At 41.7% G+C, this 20,289-nt stretch overlaps 1 protein-coding gene across 5 annotated transcripts in view; it reads right to left on the bottom strand.

The window, feature by feature from the left end:
• PAM (peptidylglycine alpha-amidating monooxygenase) overlaps positions 1 to 20,289 on the bottom strand; it is a 250,259-nt gene that overhangs the window by 26,853 nt on the left and 203,117 nt on the right. For 3 of the 5 annotated variants that reach the window (XM_073545548.1, XM_073545723.1, XM_073545631.1), the window contains exons 15-16: positions 18,186 to 18,497; positions 1,087 to 1,216 (exon numbers count right to left, since the gene is read on the bottom strand). In XM_073545548.1, the coding sequence (XP_073401649.1) occupies positions 1,087 to 1,216; positions 18,186 to 18,497 (442 nt within the window). The remainder of the gene's footprint in view (positions 1 to 1,086; positions 1,217 to 18,185; positions 18,498 to 20,289) is intronic. The other 2 variants (XM_073545901.1, XM_073545813.1) reach the window with 1 other exon arrangement.

Raw genomic sequence — 20,289 nt, 5'->3', positions numbered from 1 at the left:
GCCAGGATGAGTCTATGGAAAATTACAGAACAAATATTAGAAAGCAGATATGTGATCAATATGATATGTGATCAGACGTGTATCAACTTGTCAGCTGTGGTATAGTGGACTGACATGGTATAGGGGATGAAAAGACGACAGTCACACTTGGGCCCTATTTTCACCATTGCCCCTGGGCCGCGTCTCACACTACAGCTTAGTACGCTCAGGACTTACAAAGCAGACAACATGATGGAAAAGTGGAAATGATTCTAGAAACATGCAGTTTCCTCTAATCTCAGAAAACATCATTTTTCAGATACAGCAATCTCCCCTGTAACCGGGTGCAGCGCACAGTGCAAGATGTCTCCACTTCTCCTCTTCACGGCATCATGGCTTCTGCTCACCACAGAGGATCTCTACAACCAGCCCCTGGATAACCCGTGTGTCCCTCCATTTCTCTGCCCAGCTTCTCAGTCTACAGGACAACAAACTGACATAAAGGGAATCTGATACAGGTTTGTGCCACCTAATCTGCGAGCAGCATAATTTGCTTTTCTTGTCCAGATGAAGTCTGTAGTACTGCGAAATGCATTGACTGAAGAAAGAAAAACCGCATGTACTTTCTATCTGGATTTAGATTTGTTATATGGGATACCAGCAGCGCAGATTATCCCCAAATCCTCCTTATCTGTGTTTTCCCGGTCTGATGACCCACTGGACCTGCAGCAGCTGGATGTAGAAGTGATGGAAATGTTGTGTATACCAGGTTAGTACAACCTTATCTTCCTTGGATAAAACCCTATTGCGCTGTCTTTTTCCTCCTAGTTTTTTCTGCTGCATAATTTGCACCACTTTTTGGGCTGCTTGCTGTAGTCTTGACAAAATAACTTATCAGCAGGAGATATCAGTAGAGGACTAGTTTACCTGCTGCCATGTAGTCCTCTGTATCATGAGCTCTGTATTCTTCCTATGTACACTGTGCATGGGCAGAAAATCATAGGCACAACGTAATAACAGCCTAAATCTCAAGAGAGCGGCTAGAGTCATCTTCACCCTCTTACACATTGAACCCACTAAGATGCCAGTCTCCTACAAGTCACTCACTTTGCATTCCATACATGGTCACCTCTGTGAAAAATCACCAAATTGTTGTTGGGATCCAGAGCTAGCCCTGACACCTGCCCTATTTTCAAGTTTACTCCAGGCCAATCGACATCTTCTTCCAAGTGATGACCTAAAAGTGAAAGAGAATAAATGTGAATAGGGTTCACGCTACATGGCATATTATCACTTTATAATGGATCTCTCTCGGTCTGCAGAAAATGTTTGGAAATATAAAAGAATTATGTTAGTTAGCTTCCAATTCTTTTCTATTAAAATTCTCAAGAATGCATTTTCTCATTACTCTGGTGTCACACAATACTATCATATAGGTACAGCATATATTTCCATACAGAAAAAAACAAAAATCATCTATTTGATTTATGGGTTGTACCAGATTACAAACCGCACTCCTCTACTACTTGTGGAACAGCAGCCCTGTTTTTTCAAATTCCAAGAGACCTATAAATGTACTTTGGCAGATACTTATAACCTTGTCTTTAAATTCACATGTATAGAAACTGTATATTTAACCCTCATTAATTACCGCTAATACTCATTTTTACAGCAGCAATTAAAGCTTATTCTACATTGCAGTATAGAAGGAGTTATAAGCTCTGCATAGTTGTCCTCTGTCAATCTGAAGTGACAGTCATATCCCGCTGAAAAGTCCAGAATCTGAGAAATCTCGACTCCCGACCATTTCACCTCCACATGATCACTCGAAATCCCACGTTTCAATCATGTCATCAGAATTCCCATAAAGAACATGATGAGACCAGTGTGCCGTCAGGCCCACAGGCCTAAAAAGAACTCCATGGCTGTTCTTACACCACACCTACTAATCGGGCATGCTAAAGCCAGCCAAATACATTCGATAACTATCGGTTGAACTGTTCGGCCAAAAGTCATCTCTGCAATCTCTCGCATGCACGAGTGTGCTCATTCGGCCAAGCACGGCATTCTCTATGAGATAGTCACCAAAAGACATCTTTACAGGTAGTTTATCTCTGGGAGAACAAAGTGATCATCAGTCCAAAGTCAGACATGCCCCGATCGACAACTCTCCCACAATCAGTTGGCCAGCATCCCCATACACATTAGAATGTTGGACAAACCTGTCGATATTGACAGGATCGGCCGACATTAGTCTAATGTTTATGGGAGGGTTTAGCACCACTTCAGTAATTTTATTTTACCAATGCAGTGGTGGCACTAGTGTAAGTTGCTTGCCCTTAGTAATATACTCATCAGTCTGTTTCCAGCACCGTTCAGGGCCTCTTCTGTAAGTTGTGACATGTCAGATTACTCCAGTGTTTACTGGGCGAGCCGGAAGTCACTACTCAACGTAAGTCTAAGAGCGCCAGAACAAGACTCTCATAGACTTGTTCTGGCACTGAGAGCTGGTGACTGTTATCTATGACCCCTGGTCAGTTGTAATTTTGAATCACACGATAGCAGTGAAGGACTGGAGCGGCATCGGGAACAGCTGAAGATGGTGTCTGGTAAGTGTAATACTAGTGTCAGGGAAATTACATACGATGTACAATACAAAATAATATTGTGGTACCGTGTTAGCCAGAAAAATAGATGTAAATACTTATGTCCCCTCAAAAAATTGAGAAAAGTATTCAAGGAGTGATACCTTTATGGGCTAACAAGATAAATTATATTTGCAAGCAAGCTTTCAGGGCTCAGGCGGCCTCTTCATGAGGCTAGATTACAAGTGAATTACTGAGAAGAGATGGCACCATTTAAATAGGAATTACAACAGGACATGAAGTGATACAGGCCAAGGAAATCAATTTAAGGTTTTTGTTACACATGCAAATGAGGAGGAAATGTTCTATTAGAGATCTGAAGACCTTCTTGTGGAGGTGTGAACTGTGTCCATGTAATGAGTCATGAATCCAGGTGTCAAATTCAGTATTTAAGTATTTACAGGGAAATTACATAAGTGACACTGAAAAAAAAACAACCACCCTGGAGTAATGCTTTAACCCATGGCCAGGTTCCTAGGCTTCAAAATATTTCAGGCCCCCTGTGGCACTTCAACATTACAAACAAACACGGCTGAGCCTTTGAGCACAGAACATTTGACAGATCAGTGTCCATTTCCAGGTCTTAATAACAGGCACACATTTCAGAAGCGGAGCTTGTACCATCATTTACAATTTTCGTATTCACATAGACACCGATACCAAGATAATATAAAGTATACTAGGATATTTTCTCACAGCAAAACCACACAGTGGTGGCATGACTCCACAACCTTGACATCAGTGTTATTAGTCCACTGTGATAAACACATATGTAACTGTATTGTTATGGTACATGGTGTATTGTGCTTTTAACTACTAAAGCCTAGTGCTCAGATAACAATAAAAAATGAAGGGTTCTTAGTCCCTACTGGACCCCTAGGCTTCAGCCTTGTAAGACTCATGATGAACAAGACCTGCCTGTGATGGTGACACTGGGCATAATGTAATGGCATAAAGTTGTCTTTCACAATGTGAATATAAAATAAAGACATCAGATTGTGAACCCTTAATGGTATTAAAATAAAAACTTTATAAAAATGTAATGGAAAAATTGTTCACAAAAGAAATTACAATTTTGTATAAAATAGATTTTATATTATTAAAAAAAAAAAAGGCCATAATGACCTGAACTTAACAGGTTATTCTGTTAAAAGTAATTTTTACGTATCGCCAAACAGGGCCAAGAAGCACAATATTTCTTTCATGATATAAAGTCCATACAGCCACGTCAAAGAAAAACTAAAGGAGTTATGGCCAAAATGCAGAGGAAAAAAAAAATTAGGAAAAAAAAAGACCTGGTTATAGAGGGTTAAACTGTAGTGTAAAACTACTTTGGGACGAATAAGAAATCTTTATAAAATACAGTCTTGAGGCATGAGAGGCAGATATTGGCCACATGACAAATACCGGTAATGTGATGACATGATAATTAGAATAGACTGTTAATTTAAGTGACTGAATGGTCATTAGAACATTTCAGGACTTTGAGCGATCAACAAGAATGGCACAAGCCGAGTGCCAAGTGAGTTGGATGAGGGTTAGAACATGACGGTTATACTATTTAGCGCTGTGAGTGCCGCGTGAGCTAGTTATCACTGTGATATTTGTGTCTGATAAATTAGTTCATAGTAATTATCTCCAGTCCCTGCTAATAGCCCCACCACGGCAGGTAATTGTCCTACAAAGAATAGCTTATCCCCCTTAACAATGGAACACCATGTAAAAGCACAATAAACAGGTTTCAGAAGAGACAGCGGCTCTATCACACATGCTGATAGTATACAAGGTATCCGCTAAATGTGCTGCATCCACCACAGAAAGTTTTCTGAATTTTCACCTAGAATATTAAGCAGATTATAGGGCCCCCTGCAGACCTCCACTAGAATTTCCCCATGAGTCCTCCCACAGTTATTTGAGCACATAAATACCATATAAATGTACATTACTGACTGCATCCATCCATCTGCTGAAGGGCAGCCTCAAGAGCTGTAACTATAAAGTGGAAACATCTAAGAGTTCCAACAGGTCAAACAGCAGCCAACAGCTCTAGTTAACAAGAGCCAACAGAAAACGACTGCTGAGTGGCGTAGAGCTTATAATTGATCGATTGCAGTAACAATTCTAGAACTTTCTGTATGTATCTGTGGTTGGGTAGCTGCATGCAGACACCAGGCAAGGAATCAGCGAATATGGTGTATATCATACTACTGGAGATTGGGTATGTAAGGCTGGTTTCACACTAGCGTTTTTTTGCGATGCGCTGCGTGCGCCCCTATGTTTAACATGGGTGCGCATTGTCTAGCATTTGTATGCGTTTTTGTGCGCATGCGTTTTTTTGCAGTGTGCGCCTATGCGCGCCGGACGCACCCTGTTGCATTTTTTGAGCGCCCAACCAGTGTCAAAAAACGCATGCGCACAAATGCGCAAAAAAAACACATCACAGTCTATGGGAACGCTGGCGTGCGCATGGACATTCGCACATCAGCGTTTAAAATCGCATGCGTTTTAAGAGTCAAACTGGTTAAAATGCATGTGCATAAAATAAGCAAACACATGCAAAATGCTTGATGCATTTTTTGTATGCGTTTGGACTGCGCACGCAGCGCCAAAAAAACGCTAGTGTGAAAGTAGCCTAATACCACCAATTCACTCTGGAGTAATGATTCAGGTTTCACCATCTGGTGATTGGATTGATGCATTTGGGATTGGCAAAGGCCAGAACACATCACACTTGAATATTATGGACCAGACCTGGGCAAAGTGCGGACCGAGACTATTCTAGACGACACCTGGGAAAACTGCGGACCGAGACAGCCGTGGGGCTGGAAATCAGAGGTCCACGGGCCGCACGGTGTCTGCCCGCTTGCTGTTTCCATATGCTGCTCTGCGCTCCACCAATCAGCGTGTGAAACAGCTGACGCAATGACATCATTTCATCATGTCAGCTGTGTATTCCGGAGAGTCCGCGCACTGGAGGCACGGAGAATAGCAGAGAGTCGGGGAACGGGACCGAGAAGAGGATGTGGTGTTTTTCTTTTCTCATGTGTATGGGCTGTTTAGGTGGGCATGAGGAGGCTATGGGGGGGTGACATGATGCTGCACACATGGAGTGACATCGTGCTGCACATAGGGGGGTGACATGGTGCTGTACATAGGGGGGTGACATAGGGCTACACATGGGGGTGACATGATGCTGCACATGGGGGGAGTGACATGGTGCTGCACATAGGGAGGTGACATGGTGCTGCACATAGGGGGTGACATGGTGCTGCACATGGGGTGGTGACATGGTGTTGCACATGGGGTTAACATGGTAGTGCACATGGGGGGTGACAGTGCTGCATATGGAAGCGACATGCTTCACACTGGGAGGCTATGGAAGCGACATGCTGCACATGGGGAAGCTATGGGGGCGACATGCTGCACATGGGGAAGCTATGGGGGCGACATGCTGCACATGGGGAGGCTATGGGGGCAACATGCTGCACATGGGGAGGCTATTGGGAAGACATGCAGTGTATATAGGGACGCTTGTTGGGGATCATGCAGTGCATATAGGGAGGCTGTGTGGGGCTCATGCAGTGAATATAGGGAGGCTGTGTGGGGCTCATGCAGTGCATATAGGGAGGCTGTGTTGGGCTCATTCAATGTATATAGGGAGGCAGCGTGGGGCTCATTCAATGTATATAGGGAGGCTGTGTGGGGCTCATTCAATATAGGGAGGCTGTGTGGGGGTCATGCAGTGTGTATAGGGAGGCTGTGTGGGGCTCATGCCATATATGGGGAGGTTGTGTGGGGCTCATGCAGTATAAAGGGAGGCTTGTTGGGGATCATGCAATATATGGAGAGGCTGTGTGGGGCTCATGCCACATATAAGGGGCTGTTGGAGGGCTCTTATGATATACAGAAGGGGCTGAGCTTGGGATCAAATGATATATAGGCGGATGTCAGCATACTTAATTCTGCTCAACATTAAGTGATACAAGTAATAAAATTATCAGTAATATAATTATAATATATCAATATTAATATTGAGCAGAATTAGTTTCGGCCTATTGGTTCGGCCCTCCACAACAGTCACGGTCTCTCATGTGGTCCCTCTGGAAAATTAATTGCCCACCCCTGTTATAGACCATTCACTGTTTGGCCGGATAGTTCTTATTCCAACAATTTTGATATGGTAAGGAACACCAATTTAGGAGACCATATGTACACTGTACATTTTGATTTGATTTAGTGCCATTGCTCTCGGATGGTCATTCCAAAAGCTGGCGAAATGCCACATACAGTGGCATGTAAAAGTCTGGGCACCCCTGGTCATAATTACTGTTATTGTTTACAGTTAAGTAAGGTCAACATGAAATGATCTCTAAAAGGACTAAAGTTCAAGACAACACATTTCCTTTGTATTTTAGGTAAATATATATATATATACAGAGTTCAAACACAAAAGTCCCATTAATGTATTTCCTCACAGCAATAAAGTCCAATTCACACAAGTGCAAATATTATTAGTGATCAGTTCACACCAGTGAATAGCACTTCATAGCACATGGCTTTGTATCACAGTCCCTAAAGATGCCGGACTTAACCTTGTCCAGTTTCCATAGGCGACTGCACGCCGTGCCAATGTCTCTCACTTATAGCCTCTTTTAGTCTTCAGTCACAACACATGCTAGTCCACCACTGATTAGTTCCCGTGGGAGTCCCGCACCGCTGTATCACAGTCTCTCCTCACAACCATACACAGACCTTGACATCCTACTGTCTGCAGCTGTGACACATGCCAGTCCTTCCTTCGGGCACAGGACAGTCTACCTCCGGTTCACCTGCGGGCACAAGACCTGTCCACATCTGTGACCAGTTCTCGTGGACGGCAGCACCACTGTGTACACTGTGGGTTGCCAGGCCTCACTCTGGCCCTGACATGCCTGAGACTCACTAAGCATTCACTAACCCTTTCCTGCAGGTTCTTTAACATAGCAACCAGTCCACATGGAAAACCTGGGTCCGGAATGGAACAGACTGCACAAACTACTATCCTGCAGTCTGCTTTACACACAACATCCAGAGCATGTTTTTTCTACATCCGTCTTGGACACTAACATGTCTAAGACTAACACTCACTTCTATTATAAGTCTGCATTGCAGTCACAGCTACGTCCATGACTGCCATGCACACCTATGGCCTTCATACACCTCCGTGCATATCCTGGGGAGACTACACAATGACCCTTACCGGTGAAGTCGGTCACTGCTTCACCATTGCAATCCCAACTACGCCTGTGACCGCAATGCATTCCCATAGCCTCAATACGCCTCCGTGCATATGCTGGGGAGAACATACAGCTCCCCGTAGCTGTAACAGGGGTCAATGCCTCACAATATATATATATATATATATATATATATATATATATATATATATATGTCTTTTTTATTTTAAAAATTATAAAAAGGGAAATGAACCAATGCAAAAGTTTGGGCACCCTTGGAGATTTGTCTTTTCAGATGACATTGACCAAGGTTTCAGATCTTAATTAGCCTGTTAGTGTTATGGCTTGTTCATTATCTTTAGGAAAGGCCAGATGATTCCTAGCTTTTTGAAAAAACAGCCTCCTCTAACCATGTGCCAGTTGTTCTACTGTTCAGAGACACCTGCACAAATAAGGCCGTCATGGAAGAGTATTACCAATATTATCCATTCATGAATATATTTAAAGGTTCCAAGTTACTTTGGGTTTTATCATGTCGAAGAAAAACTTTTTTTGGCATAACTAATTCAGATCATTATTAAGTAGAATAATTTTATTCAGTCTGCCTGCAGCTGGCACTTTTGATTTTGGAGGAGGTTATTGAATGGTCCCCACACGGACAGTCTAGTGCTTATTTGTTCAGTAATTTTTTTGGCTTTTTTAATTATTTTTATTTACATGTTTTTTGTGTCGTATAATAAAGATTGTATTTTATCTACTATTTTGGGTGATCTTGACAAATATATACAAACTTCTTTTCTTGTCATTTTCTCTATGGAAGTATGCAAAAGAACATCTAAACAAGCCAATGGATTTTGGAAACAAGTTCTGTGGACCAATGAGGTTAAAATAGAACTTTGGCCACAATAAGCAAATGTGTGGAGAAAAATGGCACAGAATTTCAGGAAAAGAACATCTCGTCAAACATTAAGCATGGAGGTGGATCAATCATGCTTTGGCGTTGCGTCGCAGCTAATGGCACAGAGAACATTTCACAGGTAGAGGGAAGAATGGATTCAATGAAATTTCAACAATTTCTTCATGCAAACATAACACCATCTGTAAAACAGCTGTAATTGAAAAGAGGATGGCTTCTACAATTGAATAATGATCCTAAAAACACATCAAAATCCACAACAGACTACCTCAAAAGGCGCAAGCTGAAGGTTTTACAATGGCCCTCAACTTTTACATGCCACTATACTAATAAAAGCAGTGTGAAGAAAGTAATCAGAGAAGCTGGCAGCAATCTTACACAAATGAAGACCAAAATCAGAAAGATTACAAATAAATGCACTAAGTATTTTAATTATGCATGTGTCATGATTTGTTTGTGATTCAGAAGGTAACTTTCTAATACTTCAACTACTAAAATATCCTCCTCTGTGGCCTTCCTGCTAAAAGTTTCACATCTCTCTAGTCCATTCTGAAGGGTAGGTGCACATGGTCAGTAAACACTGCGGGTTGGACGCTGCATACATGTGCGGCATCCAACCCGCAGCGTCCAGATGTTACAGCATAGTAGATAGGATTTCAAGAAATCCCATGCCCACTATGCGTCCAGAGATGCCCACGGATCACATGCAGAGACAGACATGCAACACGAATTCAACATGTCTATTTATATTGTAGACACTCAAGCCTCTGCAAGATAAATTTCACCTGTACAATCTATTGAAGGCGTTGAATATGCACGGTTCTATCAACACATGCGAATTCACCTGTATCCAATAGCCGACAGCGCTTTGGACACAGTGGACATGTGCTGCATCCAAAGCGCTGCCAATTACTACTGAACGTCTGCACATACCCTAACACTGCTGCCCGATATGCCACCTCTTTCCTCACTACTACTCTCCTCTGCAATTCCTGTCATTGGCTTCTAATTCCCCAACATATCTAATTCAAATTGCTAACATTGACCTAAAAAGCCATACATAATCTGTCTACTCCACATATCTTCCAACTAATCTTCCTACATGTAATCTCCGGTCCTCCAAAAAACTCTTTCTCTCCTTCACATTCATATGCTGTTTCTCACACAATCGACTCCAAGACTTCTCCCGTGTATCCCCTATCCTCTGGAATGCTTTGCCCCAACATGTCCACCACATTCGGAACTTTTAGAAGGAACATGAACACCCATGTCTTCAAGAAAACTTAAATTAGGAGACAAGGCACTCAACTTAAGTGATCAGATAATTTAATATTGTCCACACTAGTAGTAAGCAAAACGTTTCGGTCTTACATCAGACCTTCATCAGTTACAGAATAAAGTAAGGTTATTAGGTCAGGCCTCAGGCACGGCGCACTTAACCCTATATGTGCACAGGTCTGACAACCCTTGCCCTGCTTTTTCATGACATGGAATGTTTAATGATCTAGTGATCCTCAACCAAGAATATTGGTCCACCTGACCTAATAACCTTACTTTATTCTGTAATTGATGAAGGTCTGATGTGAGGCTGAGTTTTCGCGGCCGTTTTAAACCCGCGATTTTGCCGCAAAAAATAAGCATCCCATGCATTCCTATGGGATTCCGCAATGCTGTGCTAATGCTGCTTTTTTCCCCGCGGCAGAATCGCTTTGTGGTAAAAAAACGCAGCATGTTCATTAATTTAGCGGAATCGCGGCGATCCCGCACCCATAGGAATGCATTGTTCTGCTTACTTTCCGCATGTGGCTGTGCACACCATGCGAAAAGTAAGCAGAACATTTGTGGATTGTACCCACGGTCCGGAGGAGAGGAGACTGTCCTCCGGGCTCTGGGCACCATATCCCTGTAAAAAATAGAATTTAAATTAAAAAATATTGTTATTCTTACCTTCCAGCATCCCGCGCAGCCTTCCCGCCTCTCTCCACGCTCCTGGTCCCAGTAATCCTTTGCGAGAATGACCGCGATGGCGTCCGTTCTCGCGGGATCGCGATGTCTTGCGGTCATTCGCGATGACATCGGAGCGCGACGTCATCGCGAATGACCGTGAGACGTCTCGATCCCGCGAGAACGGACGCCATCGCGGTCATTCTCGCAAAGGATTACTGGGACCGGGAGGGTGGAGAGAGGCGGGAAGGCTGCGCGGGATGAGGAAGGTAAGAATAACAATATTTTTTATTTTTTTTATTATTTTTTACAACCTATCTTTTACTACTGATGCTGCATAGGCAGCATCAGTAGTAAAAAGTTGGTCACACTCGTCAAACAATATGTTTGACGAGTGTGACCAACCTGTCAATCAGTTCTCCAAGCGATGCTCCAGATCGCTTGGAAAACGCTAGCATTCTGCAAGCTAATTACACTTGCAAAATGCTAGTTTTTCCGCGGGAAAATCGCGGGAATTTAAAATGCGATTTTCCCGCGGAATGGAATCCGGAATTCTCGCGGTAATTTCTGCGAGAGTTCCGCTACGTGTGAACGTAGCCTAAGACTGAAACGTTTTGCTTACTACTAGTGTGTACAACATTAAATTATCTGATCACTTAAGTTGATTGCTGAGTCTCCTAATATATGTTAATGGTGTGGGAACCTACTCTGGCACCTACTAAAGCTGTGCACACGCTTATCCATTCAACTTCAAGAAAACTTACAGCCTGCAATGACCCTGCTACCACCTCACCACCATCGGAACTACTGCAACTCCCAACCTACTGCCTCCTCCCCAATAAGCCTGAAGACTGTAAGGCTGCTAGGGCATGGCCCTCTCCCCTCTCTACCAGTCTGTCATTGCTAGTTTGTTCACTGCAATTTCTATTTGTGTTTTGTATGCAATTCCTGTTCACATGTACAGCACCATGGAATCAATGGTACTCTACAAATAAATAATAATAATAAAAATGGTAATACTTAAAGGGAATCTGTCACCCCTTGGGACGAATATAACCTATTACTATGGGTATACAGGTAATAGAATAGTACTTCGGTGCCTGCGCAGAAGAAGGATGAAGACACTGCCCATTGAAGGGCGGATAAGGTACGGATAATAGTGCGAGCGCAGACTGCAGGCACAGGATTACGGCCCCACAACCGCAGCTATGAGGCTTACAGGTAAGAATATTTTAACCATTTTGTTACCTGTATTCCCATAGTAATAGGTTATATATATCCCAGGAGGTGACAGATTGCCTTTAAATAGCCAGTTTCATAAACGCTTCAACCACTGACTGAAGGGGTATTTTGGCAAAAAGACATTTTCAATTGTCAACAGGATAGATACTTTTAATCTGCTGAGTCCCCCTGCTGATCTTCAGATCATGCGACTTATATCTTCCATTTGAATCTTACAAGTCCCTCTTTCTGTTAAAAGTGCTATCTAGATTGGTCAGGGTCTGATGGCCGAAAGCCTCACCGATTTACGACTTCTCACCAAAGTAAACACATCCAACATTCTCGGGCAGGGAACAGATTGCGATATATGGACCGGTGGAGGGTCTGATGACCTGAACTCAGCACTGATGGATGCCTATGAAGCTGTTAAAGGGAATCTGTCACCCCTTTTTTGAGATATCATATAATGATATCATTCAATTGTGTGTCACATAAGGATTCTCTTAGTACTTTTGCTTCCCCTGACCCCGCACCTTTCATGCATAAATACTTTTTTATATCGGTTCAGATGTATGTAAACTGCCGCGGTCCGGTCCGATGGGCGGGGCTTATTCACCTGCTCCCCCCTCCCTGTCTTGCTCTACACAAGAAGAAATGCATAGAGCAAGACAGGGAGGGGGGGGGAGAAGGTGAATAAGCCCCGCCCATCGGACCAGACAGTGGCAGTTTGCATAAATCTGAACTGTTATAAAAAAAGGTATTTATGCATGAAAGGTGCGGGGTCAGGGGGAAGCAAAAGTACTAAAAGAATCCTTATGTGACACACAATTGAATGATATCATTATATGATATCTCAAAAAAGGGGTGACAGATTCCCTTTAAGTTCAGATCAGATCAGGAGACCACAGCTGATCTGGAAATCGGGATCTGTACTCAATCTGTAAATGTCATATGTCTAAAGCCAGGCTTACCATATTTTCATGGAGCCCTAAAAACTTTAAGTTGCCAGAAATACACACAGTAGTCATATTCTTGCCCCTCTCAGATACACACAGAATACATAAAACACACATCATGTTACCAAATATACTGCTCCGTGTCCCTAGACATTAAAACATGTGCCAGTAATGAATCCCAACAAAGGGCTTGTCCTGTATTAAGGCATAATAATTTGGTGCTGGAATAAATATTTTCATACTTGACAACTCATTTAGAAAATGTTATATTAGTCACTGGTGAATCTGGAGGAAATGAGACTGCTCTTTTTGCTTCTTATAATTACCCAGCGTGTTGGCATTAAATCCAGGAAAACATGGTAGAAAAATGTGTCTGACAGTCCATAAATCATATTGTGCAATGTACTAGCGATAATTACACTAAAAGCAGCCATTACCGAAGCAGCATTAAGAAATAAAGTGCTGGAGTGATCTGTGTCCTAAACAGAACTAAAGCACCCTGTGTACACCAACTCCTGTGACCTGACCGACCCAGTATAAAGAGGAGACCGCGACCTCGGTCCTACTACAGGGGAGGAGAACCTGCAATTTTTGTATTACAATTCTATTCTTCCCAGATGTATGTGAAAAAGATTGTCACATAAATGCCAAGTGTGTGGCATTCTACAGCCAAAACAAAGTGTAAACCCTAGGCTTTGGCAACACTGACATTTCTGACAAAACACGGAGACTGTGGTGCTACACTGCGACTTCACATCTAACAATTTTCTACTGCACTGCGACATACCGCAACAGAGTCCCAAATGTTTTCCATTTTCTGTTGTTGGTCACAAGTTATACACGACTCACTGGTCATAGCATTCAATATAAGGTTCATTCAACTGCGACCTTTTTTTCAATGCAAAATCGCCGCACTAAAATAGTTACTTGACTATAAGTCACTAACAAATTGCAAAAATGTTTTTGATCATGCGACTTGTCTGATAAACGCCGTCGTGTGACACATGTCGCTGTGTACCTTACAGATAAGGTGCATAATGTGATTATTATTAGTCACTATCTGACCATTATGAGTCACCACATTCCAGCGCAAACTCTCAAAGAGGCCAAAGGCCCAATTTAGGATCAGGAAGAAAAGAATGAACTTCCCAAATTGTAGGGATCAATTCATAATTATGGCTGAATAACAACTTTGGAAACAATTAGCGTTTTTTACATCACAAATGTAAATTGACTTGAATTTTAATACAATGCTTTAAAAAAATAAAATAAATAACAATTTTGTATAAAATGTAAATTTAAATTAAACTTAAAGGGGGTATCCAGAACTTGGGTTATCTTTTCATATGAGGGAAACAACTTACCGGCAGATGGTTACTAACTACTTGCCTGTGCCAATGATCTCTGCTGGCTTTCGGCGGTGACTGTCCTGCATCCTTTAACCTCACATCAACACAGCAGCACCTTCTCTTCCTGTCTACTCTGTCGACAGAGCGTCACTTACTGAGTCATGCTGATTTACAGACAGCTTCCAGCATTTGGACAGCGGGGAGTCGACTGTCAATCACAATGGCATCAACAGGAATGCTGTTCTGATGGTGTGACATCACTTGGAGAACCGCTGGCAGGGTCACCGCTCTGAGCTAGGCAGAACAGGCAGATAATAAGCAACTACCTGCTTGTAAGTTCTTAGGCCTCAAAGGAAAAAAAAAAAAATCCCGGATAACCCCTTTCAGCAGTAGCTGCCTAAAGCAACAATTATCTGATCAACTATGTTATCAGCATATAATGGATATTGATAATGTGACTGCCAATAGCCTACAGCTCAGTAGAACAAAATCTAAGCAAGGTGAAAACATATATACAAAATCTCTCCATGGGACCCTGGAGTACACTCGCACAAAAATTGGACAATTTTCGGAAAGTCACAAATGATCAATCAAGCAAAAACATCTGGAAGCCCTAAACTCCACCCAGAATCGCAAACATTAAATAAAATGGGCAAACATATAAAACAGACTGGTGCAAGGTGCAAATGGAAAAATGATTATGAAACAAACAACAAAAAAGTCTGATACCAATAAAAACTTGACAAAAACAGGCATAGATGCAATAATCACTCAAATGTTGCGATTTTTCTACATTTAAGTGAAGTTAGACTTTAAAATGGAGTCTATGAGAAGAAAAATAACTTATAAATTTTAGGTGATCTAACATTTCAGATGTTGATGGGATCAATGATCTGCCTCCTGCACTGGTCCCAAGAAGAAAGGGACACGTTGGACTGAAAGTGGTACTGTGCAGGCACAAACCATCTGCACAGGTTGCTGCTTTTTTCTTGTGTCAAGGCCATTTCAGTCTAGTAATACATGGTGGTCCATGGCAAAGTAGACTGTCTCCAATACCAGTGCCGTGCTCTTTGGAGTAGGAGGCCTTAGTCCCTTACTCTCTGTCTGGCGACATGGTGTCACCCCATGTGCAGTGATCCAGCTTTGTTTTGCCTTCCTCTTTAGTCTTTCTGTGCACATTGTTTCAAAAAGATGGAGGTCTCCCTAGAGCAGTGAATAGTGATTGTGGAAGGCTATGCATGAAGCAGACAGATTAAGAAAACAGAAGACGCTATCCGCAACAACACTGCTGAAGAGCTGCAAGCAGTATCAGCAAACACGCTCCGACGTGCCCAGGGGTGAACAGGGACCACTTTAGGCATCTGTTGTGACTTGTGCATAAGTAAACAAAAACATTTCCCTTCTCTTGTTCATCTTGACATACTATCGCCGGAGACAGGCTACTTTTCCTTGGGCCACCCTGGTAGTATTACTTAGAACAGTAGTTATAACCAGGGCTGGGGAATTGGTAAGTCAAACGTTTGACTCCTTGACTTTCAGACTTCTTCATAAACGCCTCATGCAAAATAATTAGTAATCCAAAAATACTGCAGTGAAATGGCAAGAAGGGGATTTCGTATCATAGAACACATTTTAATAAAAAAAGGTTAAAGCAGATTTGTCACCAGATTTCACAACACAAACTGCATACACGACTAAACAGACCTCTTAGACCTGATAATTTACTTTGAAACCCCATGTCAGAATGGCTGCATAATGCTTTATGAAAGTTTAACTGCATCTCCCTTCACCTAGCCCGGTTGACTGCTCCTCAGTGTCCTTCCTCCCTCCTGCTGAGATCTTACACTGCTCAGTACAAGCTGCAGCGGTCAGTAAGGCTGGGAAGGAGAGTGGAGGCTGAATACACTTGGATTCATGAGCTCAGTCATTTTCTAGGTAGACTCATCTTAGTACCAGGATTATACAGCCATTCTGACATGGCTATATAGAGTACATACCGTACATTATTCTCTACACAGCTGTATTAGCATTACATGTGTATTGTACAGTATAGGCTGCATCGTCCCAAATGGTTCTTTTAATGTGCAATAATAAAAAGCAAAAGCATATTTCAAATATATAGAAAATAAAATCTGAAAATCTTACAAAAGTACGAAAAAAAAAAGAAAGAAAATGGTTACATCATTAATCTAAAACATCTTCATAAAGTAAACGGCTCCACGCAACAAACCATAAAGTCAATAATAATGACTTCTATTCATTAAGATATTGCAACATTAACTTGATGTATTAACAATGATGCCATAGAGATATTGATTTTTTTTTTTTTAACGCTGCAATAGAAGCACCATGCAACACGAGCCCTAAATACACACGAAAAAGGAAGAGAGGAATGTAGTGAATGATTAATATTAGATGGAAAGATGTATTTGGAAACATGGACTTGGCAGCCAGAGATGTGAAGACAGCCTGCAGAGCAGCCCACGCACAGATGTCTGCCATGCATACATATTGCTTACTTTTAAAAGGATAATCGCCACATGCCACAGTATTATCAGGCTTTCCACATTAGCAAGAAAGACTAAACACAATCAATATCGTAGAGACCACAACACGAATTAAAACAAAAGCAATGCCGTCAAGGCTTGCTGCCATAGAAACCTGAAGGGAACGAGTCAGGATTTTGAACCTGGACTATGGACACAGTACTGGAGATAAAAAAAATGAGGCCAATTAATAGAGCGGGAACTTTAGCGGCTCTTCACGCTGTTCTGCATCTGATCTTGGCTCTTTCAAGCCATTGTCAACTATGCCAGACCTGGCTGACTACAGTTCAGTCTGCAAATTATATCTATAGGTAAAGGCGCCACTTCAGAAGACTGCTGAGCGGCTCACAGTTGGGGCTTAGTTAGTCTTCGAGTAAAAATTGTATGATGTTTTCCTTATATTATGATTTAATGGTAGGATTGACCTTAAAGAGGATGTCACCCCTCCCGACATGTCTTCCCCGTAACATAACAATTCTGGAGAATGTTTTAGGATTGCTCCGCTGTTATTCCTATGTGCAATGTATGACTAAATTGACAGAAGGATTTTACCAGTTGAGGACAGGACTTACATGGTCTTAACACAGATCTATCAATCTGGCCTGTGTTAGCCGGTTTCATACATCTGTGTTCCGTGGTCCAAGTACAGACACGACATGATGCATGGATTGGCCTCGAGGATGCTGAGAACTGAAGCCTTTCAGTGCATCACGTCCTGTATTTGGACCGGGAAATGCGGATGTGCGATATCAGATTTAACAAGGAAAACCGTAACATCAAGTTGTCAATTTATTCCTACATTTCTAGAAGAAATAACAGGGAAACAACATACAAGAAAAAAATCTCCATAATTGTTGTTTCAGGGGCCATACAACTACTTACTAAAACAAAATTTGAAACTGGCCACATACATCAGTTAGTAGACAGCCAGCTATTTCTCCTGGTCCCCATACATATCTACAGTGCAAATAGCTTGGCCGAGCATGTATAAATACTGAATGGGGAGAGAAGAATAAGCTACTGCCAGACAACACTTTCCGTGGCTTTTGACCCCTAGGAACAGAAGAATGGGGCATTGCAATTCAACATACAAAGTCCTCCTTTTCCCTTGACATGTGTTGGAGGCTCCCTATATACTTTGGAGAGCAAGCCAGTCCCAATTAAACCATTAAGTTAAGCCAACCTTAATGTTTATTGCCAGCTTTAGAATCAAGAAGTGGATGTCACCAATATAAAAGTTCAAAAAAGGACCCATTTAATGTGCTAAGTAGGCAAGACAATTATCTATATTTTTAGATGGGAACAATGAAGGATTTTCACACTGGGTCACTAGTTTTCTGGATAACCAGTCTTCCCTTCAGGCTAATGTGGAGCAAGCATATGCATAGCTACTAGAGAAGTTTCCCAACCAACCTCCTGGATGCTGGTTGTCCACTTGATGACGACTAGCTGGCTGCACCAGGGACAGCACATTGCCTGGTGGTCTCAGTGTGGATTCTAACTTGTGGAATTTGTGAATTCGATCTCTGACCAGAATGGCATCAGGCCTCTCATCATGTGCTAAGACTTGTCTGGATATGTACCAGCCAGGATCTTTCTTTTGTACCACATTAGTGATCTCTGCTACAAGATCAGACCCTATAATATCACTGGGGTTATATTTATGGACATGAACAACATCTTCCCTTTCTCCTAGGAGTTTGGAAAGGACGGAATAGAAATCACCTGTGCAAGGAAAAAAACAGAACAGATAAAATAGAGAAAAGGAGATTAAGGCAGATTATAGTGGACACAAAGTGTTAATTTATCTTTATTATTTTAATCTGGCACATCCATACTTCATATACAATACCAAATGAAGAACAATGTCAGCGCCTGCAAGTGCATCCAATATATAAATAGCAGCAGATGGGTCTGACTGGCATTTCTAAGCGGAATCATTTGACCGTCCTTGGCTCTCTTCAGAGATTTTTCCACAACCATTGAAATGATCTTCTCATTTTTCAATTGGTACAATAGGTGCACATGAATTCTCACTTCTTATATTTCTGGCATAATGCGATTTTTACTCCAGTAAATAAATATCAATTGCCAAAAAAAAAAATCCCAATTTTTTTTTTTTTTTAAGCAATTGTGACTATTTTATAACATAAGGGCATCTATGCTCTCTTTTAAATAATTTGAACACTATGATATTTCTACACCAGTCCCTCTATATCACAGTGAAGATATCACCTTCTCGCTATAACATATGAACTGGAACTTCTCTACTGATTTACATTTGTCGAGTTCAGTGAACAGGTGACCTAACATGATATGTTTCAGATTGGCTTGTAAAAGGTGATATACCAGGATATCTCAGTGTTAACAATACTCTACAGAGGATAAAAAGAATGCTAATGCCCTACAAATACAAAATCATGCAACCATCTATAATTCATATATATGGACAAGACCTATTGACCCACCAGACTTGATTGGTTCAGGCAGTCAGAACACTTATAGCTCAACTGCAGCCAGGAGTAACAACTTTTCATTCCCTATTGAGGCTTCAAATAGTACAGTTTTGCTCAAAAGTTTACATACCCCGACAGAATTTTTGCTTTCTTGGCCTTTTTTCAGAGAATATGAATGATAACACCAAAACTTTTTCTCCACTCATGGTTATTGGTTGGGTGAAGGCATTTATTGTTAAACTACTGTGTTTTCTCTTTTTGAATCATAATGACATCTCGAAACATCCAAATGACTCAATCAATTATTGATCAAAAGTTTACATACCCTGGTGATTTTGGTCTGATAACATGCACAGAAGTTGACACAAATGGGTTTGAATGGCTACTAAAGGTAACATCCTCACCTGTGACAAATGCCAGGAAAATTGCAAATAAAAACCCACAAATAACATCAGCTGAAATACCGGACTCTCTGAAAACTATCGGTGTGGCTGTTTCAAGATGCACAATAAGGAGGTACTTGAAGAAAAATGGGCTGCATGGTGGAGTTACCAGTAGAAAGCCATCACTGTGCAAATGCCACAAAGTATCTTGCCTACAATACACAATATAGTACAGTGACAAGCCTCAAAACTTCTGGAACAAGGTAATTTGAAGTGATGAGACCAAAATTGAACTTTTTGGCCACAACCATAAATGTTACATTTGGAGAGAGGTCAACAAGGCCTATGTTGAAAGAACACCATTCCTACTGTAAAGCACGGAGGTGGATCGCTGATGTTTTGGGAATGTGTGAGCTACAAAGGCAAAGGAAACTTGGTCAAAGTTGAAGGAAAGATGAATGCAGCACAATATCAGCAAATACTGGAGGCAAATTTGCAATCATCAGCCGGACGCTGCGCATGGGACGTACTTTGACGCTCCAACATGACAATGAACCAAAATACAAGGCCAAGTTGACCTGTCTTTAAAAAGAGAAAACACAGTAGTTTGACAATAAATGGCTTCACCCAACCGCTAACCATGAGTGGAGAAAAAAGTTTTTGTGTTATCATATGCTC

Source organism: Dendrobates tinctorius, unplaced genomic scaffold, assembly GCF_039654945.1.
Source record: "Dendrobates tinctorius isolate UK_male_01 unplaced genomic scaffold, ASM3965494v1 ptg000003l, whole genome shotgun sequence".
Classification (NCBI taxonomy): Eukaryota; Metazoa; Chordata; class Amphibia; order Anura; family Dendrobatidae; genus Dendrobates; species Dendrobates tinctorius.
This window is presented reverse-complemented; position numbering and strand designations above follow the sequence as displayed.